The sequence below is a fragment of the Falco cherrug genome, chromosome 10, assembly GCF_023634085.1.
Source record: "Falco cherrug isolate bFalChe1 chromosome 10, bFalChe1.pri, whole genome shotgun sequence".
Taxonomy (NCBI): domain Eukaryota; kingdom Metazoa; phylum Chordata; class Aves; order Falconiformes; family Falconidae; genus Falco; species Falco cherrug.
The window spans coordinates 1,825,415-1,850,569 of record NC_073706.1 but is presented as its reverse complement, the minus strand read 5'-3'; the positions used below and the strand labels follow the sequence as shown (position 1 = coordinate 1,850,569).

General features: G+C 52.2%; 1 protein-coding gene across 3 annotated transcripts in view; it reads left to right on the top strand.

Moving 5' to 3' along the window:
* RALY (RALY heterogeneous nuclear ribonucleoprotein) overlaps nt 1-22,400 on the top strand; it is a 124,344-nt gene extending 101,944 nt beyond the window's left edge. For all 3 annotated transcript variants that reach the window (XM_055722818.1, XM_055722817.1, XM_005433845.4), the window contains exons 3-10: nt 4,787-5,051; nt 8,338-8,410; nt 14,974-15,021; nt 15,276-15,436; nt 16,038-16,151; nt 16,693-16,838; nt 21,921-21,969; nt 22,225-22,400. In XM_055722818.1, coding sequence (XP_055578793.1) covers nt 4,796-5,051; nt 8,338-8,410; nt 14,974-15,021; nt 15,276-15,436; nt 16,038-16,151; nt 16,693-16,838; nt 21,921-21,965 — 843 coding nt within the window. In that variant the 5' untranslated portion in view covers nt 4,787-4,795 and the 3' untranslated portion in view covers nt 21,966-21,969; nt 22,225-22,400. The remainder of the gene's footprint in view (nt 1-4,786; nt 5,052-8,337; nt 8,411-14,973; nt 15,022-15,275; nt 15,437-16,037; nt 16,152-16,692; nt 16,839-21,920; nt 21,970-22,224) is intronic.
* The last annotated feature ends 2,755 nt before the right edge of the window (nt 22,401-25,155 follow it).

Below are 25,155 nucleotides of genomic sequence, written 5' to 3'. Positions count from 1 at the left end.
TCTCAGCCTGGCAGTAGCAAACAGGTTTCTTTGTGCCATGCATAGTGGGGTGGTAAATCCATGGAGAGCTGTGGTCCTGGGGTCTGTGGTAGGGTCAGGGTGCAGGGATGATGGTCGAAGGGTGGTTGGAGAGCCCTGGGGCGTTGCAGCCTAGGTGCAGATGGATGTGTTTCTGGAGTCACCATGGTGTGGCTTGGCTGCTGTCCCCTGTAGAGCTTGCAGGGTCCCTCGCCATGTAGAGGGATACGGGACACACAGGACAGAAGGATGGATCTTCTGACAGTCTCATCCTTAATTCTCCCTAAGCCTTCGGGGTTGTTTGGGAGTGGGAGATATCATTAGGATGTTTCTGTAAGTGTTGGTGAGGCTGGTGGCACAATCCCCTCCACCCCAGACCTCTCCTGTCTGCGCCTCAGTTTCCCTTGCAGAAAATAGGGATAGTCATACTAATATTTCCTTGGTGTTCCCTAGGGTCCTACTGACAAAGGACCCCTTTATACATTCATTTATCTATCTCCAGGCATTATTACTGGTTGCTTTTTGTCTTGTTCTCTTTTCCAGTTTAAGTTTGTCTTGTGGCAGTTGTGGGTTGAGGAATGAAAGGTAAAATAATAGCTGTGAAAATGCATCTGCTAAGACAGTGATAGTTACTAAAACATTAATCGGTTTATTAACCAGTAATATGTCTCTGCTGTGTATATTTTTCTAATCAGAGATATCACCAAGATACTGTGCTCTGGCTCATACCCAGGGGGTTTTACATGGCGTATCAAAGAGATAGTGGCTTGAGAAGACCCTGTACTCCGTAGCCCTGCACTGGTGAGCTGTGTTGTTCCAGTGGAAGGGACACTGTGCCGATATGCATGGTTGCTGTGCTGATTTAGTCTGGGCACAATGCAAAGTGCTCTGTTGGAATGCAGTTAGGTGGAGTATGAAATATTAATATAAAATGATTAAAATATCCTTTTCCAGTTCTTGCAGTAAGGGGGCCAATAAGTGATGCGAAATGAATATTGTGTGTAAGAAGAAACGCTAAATGAAGGGGACAGGGAAGGCAAGGGAGGCTGTTTTCTCCAGGGGGTGCTGGGCTTGCATGGCCATTAGTAGAGCACTTTGCACAGGGTTATTGAACACACAGTGCTGAGTGTTAGAAGCTGCAAAATGAGAGCCGTGCAGGCCAGTTGTTAAATGGAGGCCATCAGTGATGGTGCGCAAAACCTCAGAGCAATGCCATGCTAGAAGTCCAGAGTCCCAGCCCCCCAGCCTTGGACAACGCTACCTGCCAAACCCCTGCTCCCTGCCTGGGCAGGGCAGCGGCCGGAGGGCAGATGGTGCTGGGAGAGCATCCTGTCTGCAGAGGCGTTGGTCCCCGTTGGCTTCCTCCCAAGTCTTTCCCAGCTGCATGGCCATCACCTTGCCTGACCTTGAGTTTGCCATCTGGTGGCCCCGTACCATCGCTCGGCAGCCACAGGCACGTATCCCGCACAGACCTGCGTGTCCTGAGATGGCCCCAGGGATGGAAGGCTGCCTGGTGAGAAAGGATCTGGGGTGCTGGCTGGCAGACAGCTGAACATGAGCCAGCAGTGTGCCCAGGTGGCCAGGGAGGCCAACAGCATCCCAGCAGGGCCAGGGCAGTGCCCGGCCGCCCGTGCTCGCACTGGTGCAGCCGCATCTGGAACCCTGTGTGCAGGATTGGGCCCCTCGCTCCAGGAGGGATGTGGAGGGGCTGGAGCATGTCCAGGGATGGGCAGCGGGGTTGGGGCACAAGGCTGACGGGGGGTGGCTGGGGGAGCTGGCGGCATTCAGCCTGGAAAGGAGGGGGCTCAGGGGGGACCTGATTGCTCCCTACAGCTCCCTTCTCCAAAGAAACAAGCAATAGCACAAGAGGATCCAGCCTCAGGTTGCCCCAGGGAGGTTTGATTGGATCTAAGGAAATATTTCTTCTCCAAAAGGGTGGTCAAGCACTAGGACAGGCTGCCCAAGGAGGGGGTTGAGTCCCCATCCCTGGAGGTTTCTAAAAGATGTGTAGATGTGGTGCCTGGGGACATGGGTTAGTGATGGACTTGGCAGTGCTGGGTTAACACTTGGTCCCAATGATCTTAGGTGTCTTTTCCAACATAAATGATGCTAAGATTCTATGATTTCTGCAAAACAAGTCCTTGAGACTCAAGCTGGGTACCCAAAGTGACCAAGCAGCTGAAAACAGCCTGGGCTTTCCCACTGTTTCTCCACCTCTGCACCAGGAAAGGGGACAGTTCTGTTTGTGAACCTCTTCTTGACTGCACTGCAAAGATATGTTCAAATAGATAGCATTAAACAAGTGCTGTTATATAGGTTGGAACTTGGAAGAACCTGAAGATGTTGGGCAGCACTTGCCAAAGATGTGAGAATTTAAATCACTTAGATACCTTTAGAAGTCCTCTCCTTTGGTTATTTTTTTCTGTGTTTTTAGTAACACTGTCTGCCAGGAATTGTTTTTAAAGTAATAAAACAAAGTCTCCAGGTCTTTTAAGCCGTAAGGTTGAAAGGGAAAATATAATGAGCCAAACTCAGACAAGTCTAACTTTTTTTTTATTGGATTTAGCAGGGAGATCATTTCCAGCCTCAGTGGTAGGTTAATAGAGTCACAGAGGTTAGAGCTGGATGGGATTTATTGTGCCATGACATCTTCCCCCTGCTCCACGTGGAGAATCAGCCTTGCCAGGTATCTCCAACACTCTCTGTGGTCTGGCTTTAAATGTTCAGCCCTTTGTGTTCTCAAAATTAAAAAAGTGGAGGTCTGCACGTCGCAGCTTTGTCTGTTGAGAGCTGCTTGATTGCAGTCGGTGTTCAAAGGCTCCATGTCTGCCCAGGCTGGGCTGCATGCACCATCTGCCTGCGGCGCTGGGTGCATCTCCCCTGTGTCTCCTCACCTCATGCTGGTCTGAAGGTCTAAACCCTCGAGCTGCAGAGGCAGTGGCTGTGGGCACTGCATTTGGTGCTTGTCTGCATGGGTGGAAGTACCCTCGGGCAGGGTGGGACTACAGGCAGGAGCAGCCCCTGCTGGTATCCCAAGGGGCTGGTACACCAGCTCAGAAGGACATCCATCACCTGAGGAGCCAAAATGGGGTTCACCTGGAAAAGGGGTGAGATGGATGGAATGAAGTTATCCCCCATAACAGGTTTAAGAGGAGATGGAAACAACCAGAGATTTCATGTTCTGTGGGGAAGGTCTTTGCAGAAGACAAGGAAGAAGGAGGACCTGGGGTTTTTGAAAATCTTGGGTGCAACCCCAAAAAGCATGTTGGGAAATGTGACCATTTCCCAGGCTCTGCCTGCCTAGCGAGGAGTGTAGTAAATACTTAACTGTGTGTTTCAGGGCTTGGCAAAGCCAGAGCATCACACACTGCCAGTGTCAGTGTCTCGGGCTGCAGGCAGGCAGAGCCTGCCAGGGCTTGGGGACCAGGGTGGCTGGGTCCACAGGAGCTGTACCCATGCAGTCGGGGACAGCTGCCACTGTCCCCAACTCAGACCAAGCTGCTCAGACAAACCTGGGCTTTGAGCCCAGAGACTCAAAACCCCGAAGCCAGGCAGTGCCTTAGCTCTTCCCAGTGCCAGGGCAGACACTGGGGACCACCAGGGAGGGGACAGCATGGCCCTGCGGTAGCAGTGTCGTCCCCTGTGCCAGGCGTAGGGACTGCCTGGAGTTGTGAACACCCTGGTGGCATTGCCCGGGGGCTGGGAGTACCTGTGGGCGCTGCTGGAAGGGGCTGGGGAAGACCAGCACCTCACCGTGCATCGCAAAATACCTTCCACAGCTCTGAGCTGGCTTTTCCAGGTAAAAACCACAGTCTATGTGGGCAGGACACCATAGTGATCCCAAAGCATCCACTCTGCTTCTGGAAGATGAAAATTGAACTGATGTCTTCGGGCAGCTGTAGTTTTTGCTGCAGAAATGTGAACGGGCAGCCTGGTGGGCAGCCAGACTAGCTTTAATTTCACACAGTTTCCAGCCCTGTCCTTTGGTCCTCTTAGTCCTCAGAGGTGGCGCCCATTCCCAGGGACTGCCTATGAAGTACCCCAGGCGAGAAACTTGGAGGATCAGGCTTTGCAGCTATGGGAAGCTTGTGGCTTCCCTGCTGATGGCTGCCTGATTTCCAGGCTAACAGTGACACCGCCTGTTTGCACAGATTTCAGCTCAGAGCCCAGCGTGTAAATGCGCTCACAGGCAGCAGGGTGCAGATATCAAATAGGAGCACGTGAGCTGCTTCGTTTCTTAAATCTTTTCATTTGCATCCGGAAAACTCAAGTCCTCTTCCAGCTGCAGCTGCGGATCGGAGGGGATGAGGCTGTCCCTGTGCGCGGTGAGAGCTGGGGGGTGCTGGGCAGGGGAGGGCCCAGAAAGGTGGGCTTGGACCAAGGCACTGAACGCAGACTGCTTTAAAAAGAGCAGTCCTTTGAATTACAACTAAGTATAGAGAGGTAAATGCTTTTGTATAATAGCATTAAAGCTTTTACTTAGATGTAAAATACGTTTAAATCTTGTTTTGTCCCCTAAAAGCAGCCAGCTGCCACCCAGAGGGTCAGCCTGATGAACAGCTTTCCAGCAGGAGCTCTGCGCTGGCAGTGACAGTTGCTCCCCGACACAGAGGGGCTCTCAGAGATGGGATCCCCTCAGCTTTGACTCGTTGGAGTTGAGAAGCTGGTTCCCTCACTCCAGGCTTGCTGGGAGATTTAATCCCCACTCCGTTTTGTAAGACAGGCAGTTCCCTTGCACACCTTCCTGACTCCCGATTTCTTCATTCAGGTGTTCAAGATGTCATTGAAGGTGCAGACAAGCAACATCACGAACAAGAATGACCCCAAGTCCATCAACTCCAGAGTCTTCATTGGCAATCTCAACACAGCAGTGGTCAAGAAGTCAGATGTGGAGACCATTTTCTCCAAGTACGGCCGAGTGGTGGGCTGCTCCGTTCACAAGGGCTACGCCTTCGTACAGTACTCCAACGAGAGGCACGCACGTGCTGCTGTCCTGGGCGAGAACGGGCGGGTGCTTGCTGGCCAGACGCTGGGTAAGTAATTTCTTCAGACATTTTGAGTGTCTGGGTGCAACATGAGTTGGTTGCTCTATAGGGTAAGGTCAAGGGGTGGCCAGTCCAAAGTCCAACTGAGACATGGATCTCATGATGGACCCAGTGATGACTGAGCAGGACCATAGTGACAAGGCAGGTCTGGGGCCAGGCTGGGAAGTCAGGCAGTGGGTCGGGATCAGCAGGGTCTGTGGCCAGGCACAGCCACCGCTGTGCCAGAGCGGGGGACCAGCACTCCCACTGCACAGCTTCAGTAGGGCTGGAGGCTCTGGGGTCACACATGGGTGGGGGTCAGAAGCGGTCGTGGCCATTCAGGCATGTTCTCCCCTCAGGGCTGTGACACTGTGGCCCAAAAGCTGATGTTATGGAGTGTGATTATAGAAGCTAAAACACAGTTCTGAATCACCCCACGTCCTTGTCCTTGGTCTGGTGGGGAAGAGCAAGGGTGGGAGAAGACATTTCTTGGTTCCCTTGCCACACCAGGTCTTACCCTTTGCCTTTCAGGAGAGGTGACAGTCTAACTCGGACTAGCTCAGACTAACTTTAGCCGGCTGATATTAAATGAGATAACTTCCCCCCCCTAGACACATGAAAGTCTCTGGTCCGCACTGCTGTGTGATAAGAAATAACAAACAAAAAGATCTTAGCGGCTCCCAGCTGCATCTTATTTTGCAGATTGCTCTGAAGTGTCACATGCTGAGAAGCTTTTGTCACCAGCTCTAAGCTGAGAATTGAAACTGGAAGCAGTATTTTAATGAAAAATTGTTACTTCCCAGCCTGCTGTAGGCAGTGGTCATTGGGCACCCGGGAAAGCGATTTGCAGCCCATTCCCACCCTGCTTCTGTCCCAGCAGTCTGAAATAAAAAGTTGCATGCTGGTCTGATCTTTGAGGCTATTTCCATCCGTGGGTTATTCATATACCAGAAACTTCTTTTCACTTCTCCTATGGTCCAGAAAGCGGAGCTGCAGACCGAGGCGAAGCGCAGTGTGCCAGCCCAGGCATCACCCATGTGTGCATGTGGATGTGACAAAGAGGGCCTTGGGGAGCGAAGGAGCTCGTTTTGATGCTCCAGACAGATACTGAAGATACAGCTAAGAGACAGGCAATGCCTGCCCACTTAGCTGAAGAAAGAGATTAAAGGTTTACCGTGATAGGAACTTGTTAACTCTCCTCAGTGCTGGTCCCAGAGGTCTGGCAAGCCAGCAGGACAAAAGGACTGTATTAGAGCTGGGAATCATACCTGTGCTGGACAAAGTGCAAGCTCAGCTCCCTTTCATCTGCCGTCCCTTCATGGGCCAGTCCTACCACAGAAGAGCTCAGCAGCCTTTCCTTGGCTGCTCATGGACCTCTGTAAACAGAGGGACGCTCCCCTTTCAGGAGGGTCCAGCAGAGGAGAGCTGAACAAGGTGATTAGAGAATGTCTTTGCACAAATGAAGGTAGAAGGTCCCCCATACAGGAGAGGAGGATATGCCTGGATATGAGCAGGAGGGATGGATGGTGCCTTGGGGTGGTGGGCAGATGGATTCAGTGATGCAGAGGAGGGAGCCAAAATGGGAATGAGATGCAATATCTGTCCAGGCTGATGTGTATGCTGAACTCTTGTCTCTCCTTGTTCACTGTCACGGGAACCCTGAGGAGTCTGACTGCCCCATCACCACTATAGGTTGAAAGTATAAACCTCCTGGTCTGTCCGCACGCCCTGACGAAGGCTCTGCAGGGCTATTTCTAGCAGTGCATACCAGCAAATTGAGCTCCTTGTTGTCATTATCCACCATTGGGCTTTCATTGCGTCTCCCTTGAAGGGTGTTAATCAGCATGGTGCTGTCATTAGCTCTCTGTTTTGCAAGAAAAGTGACTGGCAGCTGGCAAGACACATTGTGACAGCAAAAAGGGTTCACGACAAGGGAACTGGATCTGAGCAGGGGTGTGTTCTGGGGTGCACCAAGGAAGAATTTATTCCTCTCTTCCTTTACAGCAAACAGCATGGCCAGAAGCACTGCATTGCTGGACAGCCTAAGGCAGCCGCATGCGTAGTGCTCACGCGGGCAGCAGCTGCCCGTGGACCTGTCCTGTGACCGTGCACGTCCTCGGTGGCATTCAGCTCGTCTGCATGCCCCTTAACACTTGAGGATGGCAGGGTGGAGGGTGAGAGGCAGCAAAGAAAACACACACGCTGATCTGAATGTGCCTCCAGAGGAGCATTCAGTGCAATAGCTGAGCGACACCCTAACACCACACTTGCTATGCAAGTTTATAAATAGGCCAAGCTCCAGCTTCAGTAGGGATGATGTCTCTTGGCAGTCCAGGGAACTGCACAAGACACCTGGGCAGTGGGAGCAGGTCCATGCTCCTCCAGAGCCATGTCCCACGTGTGCAGCCTGTGCTCCTCCTGCTCGGGTTGCTTCCGCAGTGCTGCAGCTCGTGCTCCCAAAGGTGGTTTTCTTGGTTATTAATGAAGTCATCCAACTGTTCAATTGGGATCATTTTGCAAGCTCTTTATTTTGATGGGGAGTGGACCAGCCTGTCTGTGCTGGAGAAGCCGGCAGGGAATTTGCTTACTCCTGGGCCAGGAAGCGAAGAGGAGGTGAGGCGGCGTGCTCCCAGTAGCTCACCTCTCGCAGTTAGATTGCCAGGCTCTCGGCAGCCTCCGCAAAATCGGATGCATCACTTGACTGTCGTGTGAAAAGCATGTTTGGCACCAAGGCCAAGGAGAGAAATTTCCTCAGTGGATTAGAAGAGCTCGTTCTCACCTCCCCTGGTAGAATATGCTCCTCCAAGATCAGCCAGGGTGGCTGCAGGCGTGTGCCTACAGCCCGTGCAGCTTCTGACACGGCCCAGTCCACGGTGATGCCCGCTGGCTCATGCCTAGCATTCATTTTTATTCTAGAAGGAGCAAGGAATAAATGGTTGGCAGTTAGCAGCATGCAGCGGGCTTATATATTGTCTGTGCCTTATCATAACCGCACCGGATCCTCCTGAGAAGCCTGTTCTGAATTTGTACGTGCGGGTTAGACCATGTGCAGGGCACTGACTTCAAAAACAAATGGTCAGTAGCTTTGTAAAGGAGGAGAGGCTTGCCGAGTGTGAGGATGTATGTGCCTTCTTGTGGAGGTCCAGCAGGGCCCCAGACACGCTGGAAGCAGGTGGAAATGTGGTGGGAGGGTGGAGGAGCCCATTCCTGCCGCTGGCAGGGCTGTGCCTCCCTGGCTCCGCGCGTGGGTCCGGCTGGACGTGCCCTGTCACAGCTGCATGTCCGTTCGTTGCAGACATCAACATGGCCGGGGAACCGAAACCCAACAGACCTAAAGGGCTGAAGAGAGCAGCCTCCGCGTTGTACAGGTAGGTCTCTGCCGCGCCGCCCCGTGTGGCCAGGTCTCCCAGCTGCTGTTTGCCTCACCTGGGGCAGAGCTCAGTGGTCTTCGGGCAAAGGCAAACCCACCAGCACTTCAGCAGCCCTCCCGCCAGCACCCACAAGGCATGTGGTGGGACCTTCCATGAGTCTCTCGGCTGAGGTCTTCCCTTGTGGCTTTCACCAGGCAGATTTTTCCTCCCGTCTTGCCCCTTCACCGGGACTTGGCCCTCTGGATTCCCAGGGGATGCCAGCTGAGGGGAGGTAGACTGCATTACCTGTGCTGATGTATGGAAATAGAGATGTCACCGATCTTTCTATGCAGCTGCATGTATACTGCTTACGTGGTGCTGGTAGCCGTAATGCAAATCAATTCATTCCATACGTCTTGCAATAAAGAGCATTTCATTTACTCTTCATCCCTTCCTTGACCGCTAATCCATTTCTGTTGAAATGACCGATATTTCAGACTTCCAGGCTGCCATGCAGATGAAGAGAGAGCAAACGAGAGATGTTTGCTTCCTCCCACAAATACGGATATGCTAAAATATGGGCCAGAGAACTACACTGCTCCAAGCTCCAGCAATACTTCATCCCAGATTGGCTGTCAGAGTTAAACTTTGCCATCTGGACTAGCAGAACTTACGGTATCTCATGGAAAGCAGGGAATCTGGGTTTGCAGTGAGCATCATAAATTTTTTTAAATGTTAGCCTTCAAAAATCACAGCACTATAATTTATAGAAAGGCTGTGTTAAACACGTAAGATCATTTTTGCAGAGGTTGGGTTTTACTGTGCCTAACTCCAAGTCTGGATTGGAGGGTCAGGGGGAAGGGAGATCTCATTCTGGACATAGAGGAAGCAACAGTGATCACAGTCACTTGATCCACCAGCCCAGGGGCGAGCTGGGTGGTTAATAGAAATCCTTCAGGATGTAGCCTCCCATCTACCTCCAGTAGGTACAACATACACACAGGTTCACGCCATCATAAATTTTCTCAGGTCTTTCCACAAGAGGGACCTGCAGTTAATATAAAACCTTGCTGTCATCACTGCTTTCCCCTGCTCTCTCGGGATCTTCAGGACCTCCCTCCCTCTGCCTCTGGCATTTGCCACAGCATCCCTTTGCACATGGAAGGGCCCCTGGGTGCTACTGCTGAACGTGGGCGTGGCTGGAGGTGCTGCAGATGAGTTAGTGAGGATGGCTGGAAAATGAACTTGTATTTTGACCACGTCTCCCAGGTATTCACATACTGTCTCTCAACATCTTTTGCCCTCTGGCAACACCTTTTTTTGCCTGCACAGCAAGTGTCTGGACAGGATTTCCCGGGGCATTTTGGACCAGGTTCAGGCTGGTGGTGCTGCTGTGCTGAGAGGTGGTGGGCTGGGAAGGGAAGGTGGCTCTGCCTTGGGGCAGCGGGGTCTGCCACCGCTGCACTTGACCTTTGGAGGCACGAATCTCTGCCTTTCCCTGTAAAGCTGGTGCTAACGTTGCTCTGTAGCCAAAAGGAACAGTGAAGACAAGCTGAGCAAGACCTGCACGAGCAACCGAGTGTCTGGTAGCTCGGTGGCCCAAGGAACTGTCTCCAAAACTGACAGACGGAAAGCACTGCTGACTTACCTTCACAGCTACAGCTGCAAGTGGATGATGCCCTTCCAGCTCAGCTGGCATTCGCATCCCTTGTTATACAATATACATACTGTATAGTTGTGTGCATATATATATATATTATATGTATATATATATATCTCCCATTCAGTCCCTGCAGAAAGCTGGTGTCAGTGCATCTCCAAACAGATCCACTCCTCCCACATCTCGGCAGCAATGCTGGGACAGGTGCCACCCTGGCAAGCCTTGGTGCCAAATCCACACAGACAGGGCTGAGGAATAGCCACGGGGCAGGGGAGGAGGCGAGCAATGATACCCAAACCCAGCAGACCCAACATCGCCAGTAAGGGTGTGCATGCTGTCCCAGCCTGCAGCTACAGCCCCAGCATCTTGGAAATACCAGGCTCCTCTCCCACATTTCTCTCCCAGCTTCTCCCTACCTTGGCTATTCGCAGGAGGAAGGAATCTCACACCAGACACACAATATTGTAGAAGCTCACTATTGGATCAATGCTGGATTTTCCAAGTAGCTTTCCAGTGGGTATTACTTCTGCTGCTGCAATAATTAAGGTTGTGCAACCATTAGTAGAAGGATGTGAGTTGAGCACAAGGTATCACTTGTGATTATCGGTTCAGGACTGTCAGCCAGTAATTAAAAGCACAGCCGCCCAAATGTGTATTTGCTATTCAGGTCCATGCTCAGCAATAGCATCACAAGCATAATGTAAAGGCAGCAGATACAATTGCCCTTCAATTATGACTATTTGAATTTTGAACCTTTGTGAGTCATTAATAAATGTTATTTAATTACTAAAGAAAAACAAAGCAGAAGAAATGCATCAGGGAGTGGGAGCATCACACTGCTTGACAGAGCCGTACAGCCATCTGCTGCCTCTCACTCTGATTGTCTCTGCTTTATTTTTAAAGGGTGCAATGTCACCAACTGATTGAAAAATGGCAAAAATTATTCCTGTACACAAAGGAAGGCCTGCCAGGTCACTGAAGAACGATCCATCAGTCTCAGGAAGGTTTATCGTACGTGCAGTGAAATTTTAAGGCACGCAATGTCCAGATATAACACCCACGCCAAGGCACTCACTTCTACTGGCTTTTTTTCTGCATTCGTGGTGGAAGACCTGCCTTTTGCTCAGTGCCTGACTTCCAAGGATGCTGGCAAAAGCATCCAGCCACTGCCTCCCTGGCATCATCTATTAAGCCATGTTATTGCAGGGTCATACAGTCACAGACTTCCAAAAACCCCTTATTTCAGCCCGCTGCCTTCCTTGAGGGCTGTCTGATGGTTAGCAGGTATTGAAAATGGCACTGCCAGAGGCTGAGTGTTTGCTGTCCCAAGTCTAAAGGTGGATTCATCTCATGTGAGTTCAGCCCTCCATGCTGTCAAGGCATGTGCTCTGGTTGTCTGGACTCCCTTTGTGCTTACTGGATAAAACCCCCAGTTCCTCACCTGACAGTATTTCAGATGTGCTGTGCCATGACCTGGCACTGCATCTTTACCCCCTGGCTTGGATTTAGCTCTCTACATTCCCAGTGTCTGATGCCAAGTGAGATGAATCCCACTGTTCTGGGGAAGCCGAGACCAGGTCCCCAGGATAATTTTGCCCGTAATTCCTTTTGAAACGGGTGGAAGCATTCAGGGCCAGGGCAGGGGTACCCCTTCCACCCCCTTGGTTTTCACCTACAAATATTAGTAGATGCTCTTGGACTGCCTGCCCTGTGGATCAGACACGTGTAAGCCAGCTCCACTGCCTCTGTCAACAAGCTGCAAAACAGAGCCAGCAGCAGTTGCCACCAGAAAACACAAGGCTGCCCAGCTTTGCTCGCACATTCCCTCCTGCAAATAGCACAGTAACATTTACAGTGTTTGTTAGCTACTTTCTGTACCAAACTGCTGTTTTGACTAGTCTTGAAAGAGGGTTAGTGAGCTTTTAGGCTTCCCCGTCCTTCTCCAGTCCACACCAGGTTGGATCTACAGGTACTTGAGGCTGGGCTTCATCCTTTGGGTGCCGGAGCCGAGCCCAGGAGTGAGGGTCAGTGACGGAGGTGGAGGGTACCCACCCCGGTTGGGGCTTCATTCCTTGTTCCTGGATGCGAGGCTTCGCCCGGGACAGTGCTGACAGCAGCAGAGCAATGCCCATGCGATGGGGCTGCATCCCCATCTCTGCAGGGAGCCGGCTGTGTGCTGAGCCCACCGTGTCTGCAGCTCTGGCAGTGGGGCTCCCACCAGGGAGCGAAGGCTTGGAAGAAAAGCTGGCTGAGACCTGGGGCATGAATAGGGTGAGAAGAAAGGAGTGCAGGTATTTCAAAACTTTGCCAAATGCCCCCAAGCTTTGTGTTGTTTGTGAGCAAATGGTCTAAAGCTGCCTTACCGTGTCCAAGCCACAGTGAGCTTCCCAGCAAGAGCAACAGCACGCCGGGGGAGTTTTTGCCATGAATAAAGACACTGCTTCATCCCACTTGGGAGTCCTTGAGCCACAGGGCGATGCCACTATCTTCTCTTGCCTGTGGCTACAGAGAACATTAGCTCCAGGGCACTGCTGGAGCTAGCCAGAAGCAGTTCACCAGAGCCTGTCAGGATTGATAAATATTACAAAACTGCAGCAATTTCATTTAAGTTGCATCTAAGGGAAAAAAAAAAAAAAAAACCACCACCAAATAAAGAAGAATGGGGGAGTCTGACAGTGTTGAAGCATCCTAGTTCAATTTTCCTTTCAAATTACTTCCTGTTTTGTTTGCATTCTCTGTTTATTGGATTCAAACAAAACTGGAGTCAAACATCCTTGGTGATCAAAATAGATTGGCAGGCTGAGGGAAGCTATTTTCTTTGAGATTTTCTGTATTTCCAGGTTTCATCCCAGCTTAGAATGAAAATCAAGTTACCAGTCACAAAAATCTCCATGAAAATACATTTCCTCATTCCATACTGCCCATCTCCTCAGCCATACAAACAGGCTGGTTATGTTCCAGCAAGAGCTGATGTGGTAGGTATTACGTTTCCCTTTCAATTTAGAAAAGCACACAAGGGAATAAATCAAGATCGCTCTGTGCCTGGGACAGAAGGCTGCCGGGATATTCATTTCTCCTCTGTGAGCCCAGCAGAAACATTGTCTACAAGTCAGGTCAGAAGGGGAGGATGCAAAGGCTGAAAAGATGTTGAAATTAATCTGTGCTGAGACTCAGCAAAACGGTTGTTTTTCATCATGCAGTTGAATTCGGAAGGCTTACAGTGATAACACCTCCACAGTCACATCTCTGCCCACCCCTCCCCGCTGGCACTGCTGGCTCGGCAGCGAGACCCTGCGTTCGGTGTCCCGGCCAGCCGGCGTGCCCTGAGCCCAGCTTTAGGAAATACCTCCTCGCCTGAAGCCACCACGTGACGTGGCAGCAAACCCCAAAAGAGGCAGTAGCTGCAAATGCTGTCTGGTTGTCCTTAGCCCCTTGCAGCCTTTGGCCCCAAAGGAGCCCTGGTGTCTCCAACGACACGGTGTACTTCAGGTCCCCCCAAGGCGCAGGCTGTCTCTGCATGTTGCCACAGACTTCTGGGGAGCCCAAGGAGCATCCAAGGAGCGTGGAGAAGACCGGTGTAAGAAACCAGCTAGGTACTGAAACTGAACATTGGGTGGAAAGCCCAGTGCCGGCAGCGGCAGGACAGGTGTCCTGGGTCAAGCCTGGAATTTCTGGTCCCAACCACACTTCCCACCGGCTGTCCTGGCCAGCCACATGTTCTTGTTGTCGCTTCTTGCCTAAGGTGCAAGACACCAGATTTACTCTCAGCTACTTACTTGAGCGCTCATCCTTCCCTCTCCCCACGCCCCACTTTCTCCTGGCTCAGAATCCTTCCCTCTCCCCATCAATCTTTCTTCCCATTAGATTTTCTGGGGTTTTTATAAGCTGCTTCAAACAGTTTGACGATGCAGGACGGACTCTTGCTTTCAGGGGCTGCAATAACCATTCTCTTTGTTCAGAGCAGAGAGGAGGCAACATCAGCATAACTTTTTATTTCACCAGCATTAACTCAGCCAGCAGCACACGAGGGAATCAGACACTGTGTTTTGCTGGGAGCAGCTGGCACGTCTGGCAGCGCTGCTCTTCCCTGCTGCTGGGAGTGTGTTGGGACATCGGGCAGCGCCAGTGCTGGCCTTGCCTCTGAAGGCCTGTGACTGCCCGCTGCAGCCACCTGGCATGCATTGCCTTATGCAAAACCAGCTGCAGCAAGAGAGAAAGTGAGTTACGGGTCTGCAGGGAGTGAGAAATGCATTGTTCCAACTTCGGGTTAAAATGCAGCTCAAGCTCCAGAATACAGGCGTGGGCAGTGTCTCACTGGGAGAAGAGAGTTTAAACAACTTTGACAGCAAAGATGCTGAATTAATAAATATCCTCTTATTTCTGACTTCTACCCCAACAATTACATAGGCTATGACAAAAACCCATACGCGGATGGCAGCAGGGCCAAGCCCTCGTGCCAGGGGCACGCTGCGCAGGAGGCAGGACGGAGGGACACCAGCAATGCTGTGACAATTCACCAGCCCTTTCTAGGCACAGCCCGTGCACGGCCAGCCAGGGATGGAGGGGCTGCTCCCCATGCCCCACCCTGCCCTTCAGCACACAGCACACAGCCCCCCGGGCATTTCTCCCACCCCAGTTTGCAGGTTTGAGCCCACCCGCACACCTTCTTGCTCCATCCTGGAATAAGCATCACCCTGTCCAGCGCGTCCAGCCACGGAGCTTCCCCCCGGCTCAGCCCACCCCTGCAGACCCCCGCAGCCAGGCGGGTGCGTGCGCACGTCCTCCCAGGTGGGAGGACAGGGGCTGCCCTATGGAGGGGGGATAAATAAAGGACCGGGGGGGCTCAGCGGGCAGTGAGGGAGTCAAAATAATAAAGCACCAGCACTAATTAACTCGTGCTATCCTGCCTCTGTCTCTGCAGCGGCTATGACTTCGACTATGACTATTACAGAGACGACTTCTATGACAGGTGAGCAGGGGAGGCATCAGCCAAAGGGGTTTCTATGAGGCAGGATCTTCCCTGCAGCCCAGCATCTGCTGTGGGGAGCAAGGTGGGGTGCAGGGTGGCCCAGCCCAGCGCGGTGGGGTCCAATGGCCAGGCTGTGCCCGGCTCACCACCAGCGCTGTTTGGGCTCCGGTTGTGGCAGCCGCTGGTAGCCATGGCAGAAATGGGGGTGCTGCAGGGCTGCTCCAGTGCCCCCCATCCTTCCCCCCACCCTCCAGGCTCTTTGAGTACCGGGGCCGAGTCTCTCCGGTGCCCAGGGTGGTTCCTGTGAAGCGGCCGCGGGTCACCATCCCCCTCGTCCGGCGCGTGAAGGCGGCGCTGCCCGTCAAGCTCTTCGCCAGGTCGGCTGCCATCGCCAACAGCTCGGCCAAGTTGAAGTGTGAGTATGTGCATGGGCTGGCACGGAGACCGGTGTGCACCTGGGACTGCCACCCCCAGGGCAAGGTGGGCCGGACAACCTTAAAAAACCCAAAACATCTGGAAACAACAGCACAAGCGAGGGCCTTGCAGCTGCATATGCAGCAGGGGCAGGTGCAAGTGCAAGCTGAGGGTGCCAGAGCCTGGGGTCATCCCCTGCAAAGTGCCTGGACAACGGACCCACGGGCTCTCGGGTGCAGCCCCCACCAGGTTTGCTTGCCGGTGCTGTAGCAGGCAGCAGGGCAGTGAGGGCTGGCGATGGAGGAGGGGGTGCTGCTGCTCCCTGCAAAGCCACCCCCCCTCGCGTGCCCCCTCGCCCCTGTTAGCTGCGCAGGGGCCTGCACACCCCTCGGGCGGCTGCGGCCAGCACAGGCAGAGGCACGCCGGTGGCATCACCGCACAGCCACCCCAGGCTGCCAGGGGGTTGCTCCTGGCGCGGTGTTTCTAGTTCTTTTTTGAACCTGCTCAGCGAGGTGACGTGGGCCAGGCTGAGGGGTGAGGCAGGCGCCTCGGGTGCTCTGCAGGGCGCTCAGTAAATGCCTTTTTTCCTTCCTTCCTCCAAGTGAAGTGCAGTGAGCTGCAGACAATCAAAACTGAGCTGACACAGATCAAATCCAACATTGATGCTCTCCTGGGCCGACTGGAGCAGATCTCCGAGGAACAGAAGTTGTCCACAGGTCAGCCGGGAGCGCGTGGTGCCTCGGGGCCGGTGCCAGAGCAGCACGGAGTGCGGGGACCCACGCCCTGCCGAGCCACCCCCAAAACCTCGGCGGCTTAGAGCATCCCCAGGCTCTGATGGTGGTGTCACCCCCAGGTTCCAGGGTAGAATCACAGGCCAAAATTACATGCCAAAATTCCCCCAAATTACAGAACTGGGGTTTTAAGGGATGGGATTTTTTTTCTTTTGTCATATAGTTGGGGGGGGGGGGGGGGGTAGTTTGCTTTTTTTTTCCCCATTATTCTATTTATTCTATCCTGTCTGCCTCCCACACTCACTCCGGAGGGATGCAGAACAATGACCTGCTCTGCCCTCTCCAGGGTTGCTTTAGGCAGCTGCTTCAAAATCAGCAAAACTTACCATTGCAGGAAAAAAAAAAAAACCTAGATGTATTATTTACCTCCCAAGTGAATTTGGGGGCCACTGGATTAGTGTCTTCAGTCTCCAGACATTGCCTCCCCCAGCCCCTGATCCCGATGGCTTGGCTCTTGCTCTCACAGAGGTACGGAAGAAGGCAGACAGCAGCAAAAGCGAAATCTCGCAGGAAGACACAGCATCAGAGGCAGAGGCCAACACGGAGGAGCCGCTGAACGGGGACGAGGGTGAGGAAGAGGGTCTCGCACGGGATGAGTGTGAAGATGAACTGGTAAGAGAATTTGTACTTTACATCCCTCCAGCCAGAGGAGTTCAGTAATAGACTGTTGTTTCACTGGAACTTACTAAATCCCCCCCAAAACAGTTTTCTTCCTCAAAAGAAATTGTTGCCGTTAAATCCCATTGATTGTTCACAGCTTGTTCTTTCAACCTGTTCTGCTGCTTGCAAAAGCATTGACCTAGCAAATGCATGTGGAGATGCTGAAGAAACACGTCTGGCTCTGGAAATTCAGACCACACATTTATCCTTGATTTCACAACTATTAATTAATGGTTAAGACAAGTTGCTCTGCTGCCAAATAACTCTAAGATGGATTGAAACATACGGCAAAGACAGGCCATGTTGTATGAACGGCACTTCCTGAACAACATGCATTTGCAATGCCCTTTTGTCTGGACTGACAGCAAACAGCATAAACCTAGTTGTAAGTTCTGAGCAAGCCACAACCACTGTGCATGAAGCTGTACGTCCCCAGCAAGGGCAGCACGCTGACAGCATGCACACATCGGCCCCGCCGGAGTTAGTGCCTTATTCCCTGCCTGGAATAAGGACACCCCCAGTGACCAAATCTTGTGCCTAAAAAGCATCTGGATGGGAGCCCTGTTCTTGGCTACTGGGATGGCCAGGGTGATACAGGGCACCGTGTTACCGCTGACAGCACTGTCATTTATCCCAAATTAAGACTCCTCTGAGAACAGGATCAGCTCCAGACCCAGGCAGAGGGCAGCAGGGTGCTGGGGTGGAAGGACAGCCCTGCTTGCCGCCTCTTCCGCAGGACAGGAGCCCTGGGAAGCTGGGCTGGCTGGCACAGCTCTCCCGCAGAGACCTGGGGCACGTCAGGGCAGCCTCGGAGCCTGTGCCGAGCATCCCCTGCAACAGCTCTGCTGCTTCCCCACCCCGGCACTGTTGGGAGAAGAGTGAGGATGAAGCTCAGCGTCCCTTTCTTCTTCCTCACCCCCTCACCCTGGGGTGACCATACCTCATTGCACTCTCCTATGGCCAAAAACCTCCTCTAACTGGAAACACTTCCCAGCTTGCTTGTACTCTTCTACTCTGCCCTGCCTCAGTCGTGATGGATGAGGGATCTGAACAGGGTCTTTCAGCTGTTCCGCTTTCTGGGGCCTCCTAGCTGAAGTCTGTGACTCCTGCTAAATCTAAGAAGAGCCGACTGAGGGGACACATCGTAACAGGCGCTATGAAGAAGAAAGGCAAAATCTGGCCTCCATCTCTGTGTCAATTAGGATAAGGAAGGCCAGGTTTGAATTACATCAAGGGAAACAGATGGTAGACATTAGGGGGAAACTTGCTGATGCTAATGATGATAAAGCAGCACACAGCCTGTCAACAAAAAAACGTGGAATTTTCTGCCAACAGTGGGATAAGAAAACAGAGCGGACAGACATCTGCTGGCAATAATTTAAGAAAAGCTGGGCTTCATTAAGAGTAGATGAACAACATTACTATTTCAGCTCCCTTCCATCTCTGTTTTCTGTAACTGGTCCTAAAGTGGCATTGAGATCAGAAACATTTAACTGCCAACATCAGACAGGATCACGCGTGCTTAGGATGGGGCAGGTTAACACATGCAGTTTGTCTGCAGGGTTGTTCTCTTAAACGCTGCAAGGCAACTCACAAAAGTCATCCTTTATATTTTGCTCCTGACCTTACAGAACTACACAGTTTTGAGGTCTTTCCAGTTCCTGGGGAGTGACTCCTTTATCCCACATCTCTGGCTTACACAGGTCAGTGTAGCCTGCTGTCCGTGGGCATGGTGCCCGCATCAGTCCCGAAAACCAGCACCTACCCTTGGCTCTGGGGGGCAGTGGCATCACAGGAGAAGGGTCAGAGGTCACTCGGACAGGGCTGATCTAGTAGTTAGTTTATTGAGTTCTAATCAATAAATTAGGTATGTAAAATATTTAATAAGTACAGTTGGACTGGCAGTCAGTACTCTACTATTTACTACACATAAAGCTAGTATGGGGTACAAAGATTACCATGTAAGCTTACTTTACATATCTTAAACGTCACATGCATGCAAAAAATATCACTTACCAACCCATCAATACTGGTGTGTCAAGTAAGGGATCTCTTGGCCTCGAGAGGTCCCTCCTCACGGGGAGGTCGCTGCTGCACCGCCAGCTTTTCTGATGTGTTCATGCGGTTTCGGTTGCTTATCAGCCCAGTCTCCAACCCAAACTGGTTTTGAGGGGGTTTGGTGCTGGCTTCTCACTGATCGCCTCACACCACAGGATTAACTTTGTTTAGACTTTCTGGCTGAGCATCTGCCTGGACCAGCGTCCACTTAGTTCAAACAGGAGAAGTGCATCTGGCACAAGTAAGACACAGTTTGTGCAAGGCAGGAACCAGACCTGCCCACACTGGGCAGTACCCAGGTCCCTGCCGTGAACCCCTTCCCCACGGTGACAAGTGGGAAAAGTCCAGCCAGACTCGGGTCTGTGTCCGCCTATAGACAAGGGGAGGATGTCTCCTGGGGACCAGCAGGCCTGAGCATCCCTCTTTGTAGGGGGCTTCACTGAGCCAGAGCTCACGTGAAAATACTACAGCTTGGCACAGTGGTGCTTCACAGTGGTGTTAGCCCCAGCTGGGCAAGGGGCAGCATTTTAGACCCCACGGCAGCCAGGCACACAGTTTCCTCTGAGTGTCAGTGGGAGCTGGGCAAATACTTCCTTTCAGCCCCACTCCCAGTGCAAAGTTGACCGCCCTGGTTTTGTGCACAAATCTCTGCTTGGCCTTGGTGAAGTTTCCAACATCACCTGGGGGAATCAAGTTCAAAACAGATGCTGCAGCCCACAGGGAGAAGGATGAAGGGAGCCCCCCCTCCCAGCGTGAGTTTGTGCCCTTTTCATAGAGGGTGGGCAGGAAAGGAGCTCTGCAGAAGAAGGATAAAGTAGCTAAAAAAGCAGCATGGAGAAGGCCAAGGTACTCAATGTGCTTTGTCACCAGGTCCCTTGGTCCCCTGCCCCAGGGGGCAGTGAGCTTACACTTGCCTTCACCCTCCTTTTGCTGCTGCTGTGCTGACAGATGCTATTCTAACTCCATCACTGTGCACTGGAGGGGTGGCTCTCTGTTGTTCGTGGGTGGCTCAGCTGTGCTTTCCATCTTCTAGTTTCTGCCTTTTGGTGTAGGAAGAAGCTCAGCTGGGAGCTTGTTGTTCATCCACGCTGGCCTCCTGCCATACCTGCCCTGTCACCAGAACGGGCCATTCTTGTGCGTCAAGGCAGGTGTCCTTGAAGATGACCCAGACGCTCCGGAGTAGTCTCCCATGGGATTTTGCCAAGCAGATCCCTGCATAACCCAAAATCTGCTTTAAGTTCAGGGATTTTATTCTGCTCTTTTATCTTGGTCCCTTCTCCCAGGATAATCAGCGTCAGTCTCATGGTCACTGCAGCCAAGACCTCTCTCCATCCCATCTTCACATCTTTAACCAGTTCCTCCTTGGTCGTCAGTAACAGTCCAGAAGAAAGTCTTCCCTAGTCAGCTGGTCGGTCAGTTGTGTCAAGAAGTTATTTGTGATGCACCCCAGAAATCTCCTGGGTTGCTGGCACCCAGCTCTGCTGCCCACCCGCCAGACGCCAGGGTGGTCCAAGTCCCTCAGCAGTACACGGGCCTGCGAGCAGGAGGCTTCCGCCAGCCATCCAGGAGAGACTTCATATCAGGCAGTCTGTAGCAGATGCCTGCCATGTCACCCACCTTGGTCTGTCCCCTGATTCTCACCCACAAGCTCTCAGCTGACTCATCACCTGTTCCAAGGCAAATCCCTGTGCATCTGGGCTATTCCTTTGCCCAGAGCACATGCCACCTCACCTGGCTTTCCTGAAGAGCCTGTTTCCAGGGTGCTACCTGCCCAGCAATTGCAGAGACAGAGCCTTTGTTCTGTTGCCAGAAGTCACAAGCCTCCAGACTTGGCGCTCTTGGGAGTCTCCAAGCACAGACATCCTTCGAGCATAGTCTCCAGGTGTCCCTTCATCATGCATTGCACTCCTGAGCCTTTTCCCCTGTGGGGTCTCTGCAAAGACTCTGTTGATCTCCGATTGTAAAAATCTATTTACCTCCCCCAGTTCCCTGTAAACCAGCCGGCTGCTAACAAGGTTGGGACCTTGCCCTTCCTTTCAGATTACCTAGCATCCCTGCAGACATCTCCTGGATCCATTTCCATCTCTAAACTAGTCATTGCAAGATTTGGCCTGTGCAGGAAATAAAATACTACCCTGAGCACCTAATTCTTTTAATGATACTGCATTGCAGGATGGCTCTAGGAGGGAGACTTTCCCATGCTGTGCTTTCAAAACCACTGTTGCTTGGGGAGTGGTTCAGCACACCAGCGCTATCATTGTGGCCTTTGGAGTGATGAATATTATGGCTTTTACCATTCTGGATGATGAGTTCTGCTGCAAACTGGGACCAGTTTCCATGTTCAACAGCAGAGTCATTACATCATGCACGATTTGCCACTGCAGACTGACTGCACCTTAGCATCCTTGGGCAGTTCCAGTCATGCAGGAATGCCTGTTCCCTGGTGTGGACCAAGTCCCAGATTAACTTCTGTCAGTGCTACAAGGCATGAGCTGTGCAAGCACACACGGTAAACTTGATGAAAGTGCTGAGCATGGACTTAACCTGCCCATGCAGAAATTACACATCCAGTGTAACATGGCAACTCGTGCCACAGGCTCAAGACCTTCCAGGGGACATGCCTGCTGGAGGTGCTGACTCTGGTGTAGCCCAGATCAGACACCTGACTTTACACAAGGGAAGGTGGGATTTCATTTCATCCCAGTCCCTTTGAGGTTCAGCAGGAGCCAGACTTCAAAATCCAAGAGGGAATCACACATCCCAGGTCTGTTTGGAAAAGCCCTTCCGTAATAAGGAGCCAGAGGAAATTTTGGGGTTTGCCTGGGACTGTGTCTGCCAGAAACCACAGCAACGGCTCCCGGTGTCCACATCAGCCGTGGTACCAGCTGGCCACCACATGTGAGGTGTCACAGTGTTCCAGGCAGGGCAGGAGGGACACGTGGTGATTTACTGTTTCTGGTTCCCTTTTCCCTCCAGGAGAACAGCCATTACACAGATGTGGAGGATGCCAGACTACAGTAACCAGGTACAGCTCACACACTGCTTTTTAGAGACTGGTTCTGAGCAAAAGCTTTGGTTCCGTGCATGCTGGGGCAGGGGAGCTGCTGCTTCAGAAGGTGTCTTTTCTGCTGATCCTCTGTGTTTTCCTAGCACTGAACCTGGCTGATCAGCTGGGTCACTGATCAGCCCCTCACTCCCTTCCCAAAATCACAAATCTTTGAGGTCCAAGGAAAAGTATTTACCTTTTCCCTGTGCACCCCTCTCTCCGCTCTCCTTGCAGCCCATTCAGAACAGCAGTGAGCAACAGCGTGAGGAAAGCACGAGGCTAAACCCTGTCCTGGCACGCTGAGCAAGGCAAGCTGAATCGAAGTGCTGCTGTCATCTCTACCTGGCATTCAAAAGGAGAAACACGGCCTGACATCTTCCATCCATCTGTAAAGCAAAGACAAAGAAAACTCATCATCCCAGTGAACCCCCACTGCCCTGTGCAATGGCTTCAGAGCTCTGCAGCCGGCAGAGGCAGGAACCAGACCCTGCTCAGTCCATAACTATCACTGACTGGATAACGGGAGAGCAGTTGTGTCACCAAATGAGTCAGAGATGTTATAGAGCTTTTTGTAGGGGAGGAGGGAGAACTAAGCCTAACCCAATAAAGACTTTTATTTTTGTTTTCCCCATGCTGGGTGAGAGCCAGAGCATTTGCTAACTGGGGGAAAAGTACTGTCTCAATTTGGACAATTTGTGTTCTCACGCTAAAGGTCATGTTGAGGAAGAGGGTGTGGGGTGAGTTGTCCTCCCAGAATGGTCACCTCCTGTCATGTCTCTCTTGCCCCGTGAGCTGCCGTGGGTACACCATCACTTCCGGGTGGAAAGGAGTTGGTGCTGGTGCATGTGCTGTGCTCTGTGCAGCTGCTTAAAGAGAGGGAAAGGGAAAGAAAGCTGCCCACAGGAAAGCAAATGATCTCAAGCAGGACAAACAAAGCATACTTCATCTTCAGTGGCTTGGTCTCCTTGTTCTCCACTGGTAAATCACTACATAAAGGCTGAGCAAGTCTCTGCAGAGGGAGGGGGTGCAAGCACGTATGGATGAGACCCTTTTCTTGGACCAGCTACTCCCTGGAAGGGATGTGATCCACCCACTTCTCCAGCCCAGTGCCAGAGGCATCAGCCCATCCCCAGGGGTGCTCACATCTCCTGCCCCAGCCTCGCTGGCTCTTCACACTGACCTGGCATGCCAGGAGAGTGGCGCCACAGCTCCTGCTCCCGACTGCTGAGGCTCTGCTCCATCACCAGTCCAACAGGCCTGCGCAGCGCGATGACTGGCCTGAGCACAGCGAGACTGGTAATGGCGAACACCCCGAGCACGATGCATGTGGGCGTGCAGGCACCTCCCCACCCACCCAGACTCAGGCTGCTTTTGGCCCGTGCCACGTCCTGCAAGCAGAGGGCTGCAGCAGCCAGCATGCGGCTCGTTGTGGGAACTCCCTCACGCCACAACACCCAAGAGATCTCTCAGCCTTTCTCTTCCTGTTTGTTCCTCCTTTGTGGGCTTAGCCAGTTTTTCTGAGTTCAGGGGTAAATGGGACTGAAACTCATGCAGCACTTTATTCAGATCAGATGCATCCTGCCCGTCTTCCCTCTTCCCTTCCAAAACACACACACACACACACACATCAGTGTTTTGACTCCAGAACGGTGTCCACACCTTCTCCTTGGTCAAACCCTCCCACAAAATGCGCGGCCTCCCAGGTCGAGCGGAGCGCTCGAGCACTCAAAAGCCAGACCTCATCTACGGCATCTGTCCTTGAAGGTTGAAGGGGAAAACAGGTCCTGGGGGCAACACTTCCCTCCCCAAGGGCCATCCTGGAGCAAGCATGGCTCTTGAAGCACAATGTTTTGTTTGCATCTCTTATTTTCAAATAATTCATGAGGGATTAAAGGGATAACCGTGCTTTCCCCTACCTTTTTCCGGTTCCTGTACAATTTACCCTTTGTGTTGTACTGAGCCGTTGTAGAGCTGTTTTCTAGGCTTTGAGAGATGAGCTGCAGTTTTTGCTATGACTGTGTTGCTGATGTTTGGGAGAAAGGTAACCTTGTACATACAATCCTGTATAATAAAAGAAAGAAATTAATTAATTTGCTTTTGCTCTCTTCTCTCTCTGTCATACGTACACACACACGTTTTTTCCTCCATTTCAGACAAGTAAGTCTTCTTTTCCTTTCTAAGCTTCAGCTCTGCCCAGGGGATTTGCTTTCCCTTACACAAGGTATATCCCAGCAGGCTGAGCAAAATCTCTGGGGTTCTAAGACTTCTCCTCTGGAGGCCTCGAAACTCATCTGATGCAGGAGAGCAGGGGACAAATCCAGGCCTTTTAATCTCTGGACTTTGCACTGGTCCAGCTCTGTATAACGGACTGGAAAAATGAGGCTGCTGTGCCAGTTTGCAGAAGCCACTGGTGCTCACAGATGCTCCTTAGGCACAATGTCTTCTGGCCATCTCCCCAGCCCCTTCCCCAGCAAAGCTCATACCAAGTTGCCAGCTGTGCACGTGTTCACTGGAGTAATCATCCAAACCCTGGCACGTGTGGCACCTGAGCTGTGTCCATCCATCCTGCCATCAGTCACCAGCTCACTCCAAGGTGAGGAGAGCAGCACCGTCAGGCTGATGGCTGGGCGTCTGCAGCTGGGAAAGAGAAGGAAAGATGGAGGGGAGGGAGGGAAGAAAAAAAGCAAGTCAAAAAGATTAGCTATCAAAATCAGCCCACCCTTAGGTCTGTTGAGCCAGGTGCCTGGGCTGCAAGACCAGCCATGGCTCGGTGCCTCGGAGAGGGCAGAGCGCACCCTGGCTCCGTCCCACCCCGAGCCCCTGCCTCACCGGCCACACGTCAGCCTGGCTGGGCTGGACCATGCAGCTCATCAGCCTCAGGCCACCAGAGCACAGTCAAGGTCTCTAGCAAACAATGGTTTGATTCGGTTATTTGCAGGTCTCCTAGCAAACAACTGGTTTGATTTGGTTATTTGGGGGAGAGAGTGAGGGACTTTGTGAGCTCTTACACAGGCCCCCGTACAGTCATTAACTTTGCTCTTGGCTGTAGATGGGGCTTCAACAAAGTGAGTTCTGGGGGTTTGAGCTTACCAAGTTCTGTACGGGACCATCCAGAAAACCTGCGCGTGAAGAGGCGAGGGCACAGCAGTGGGGTGGGCAAGGGGC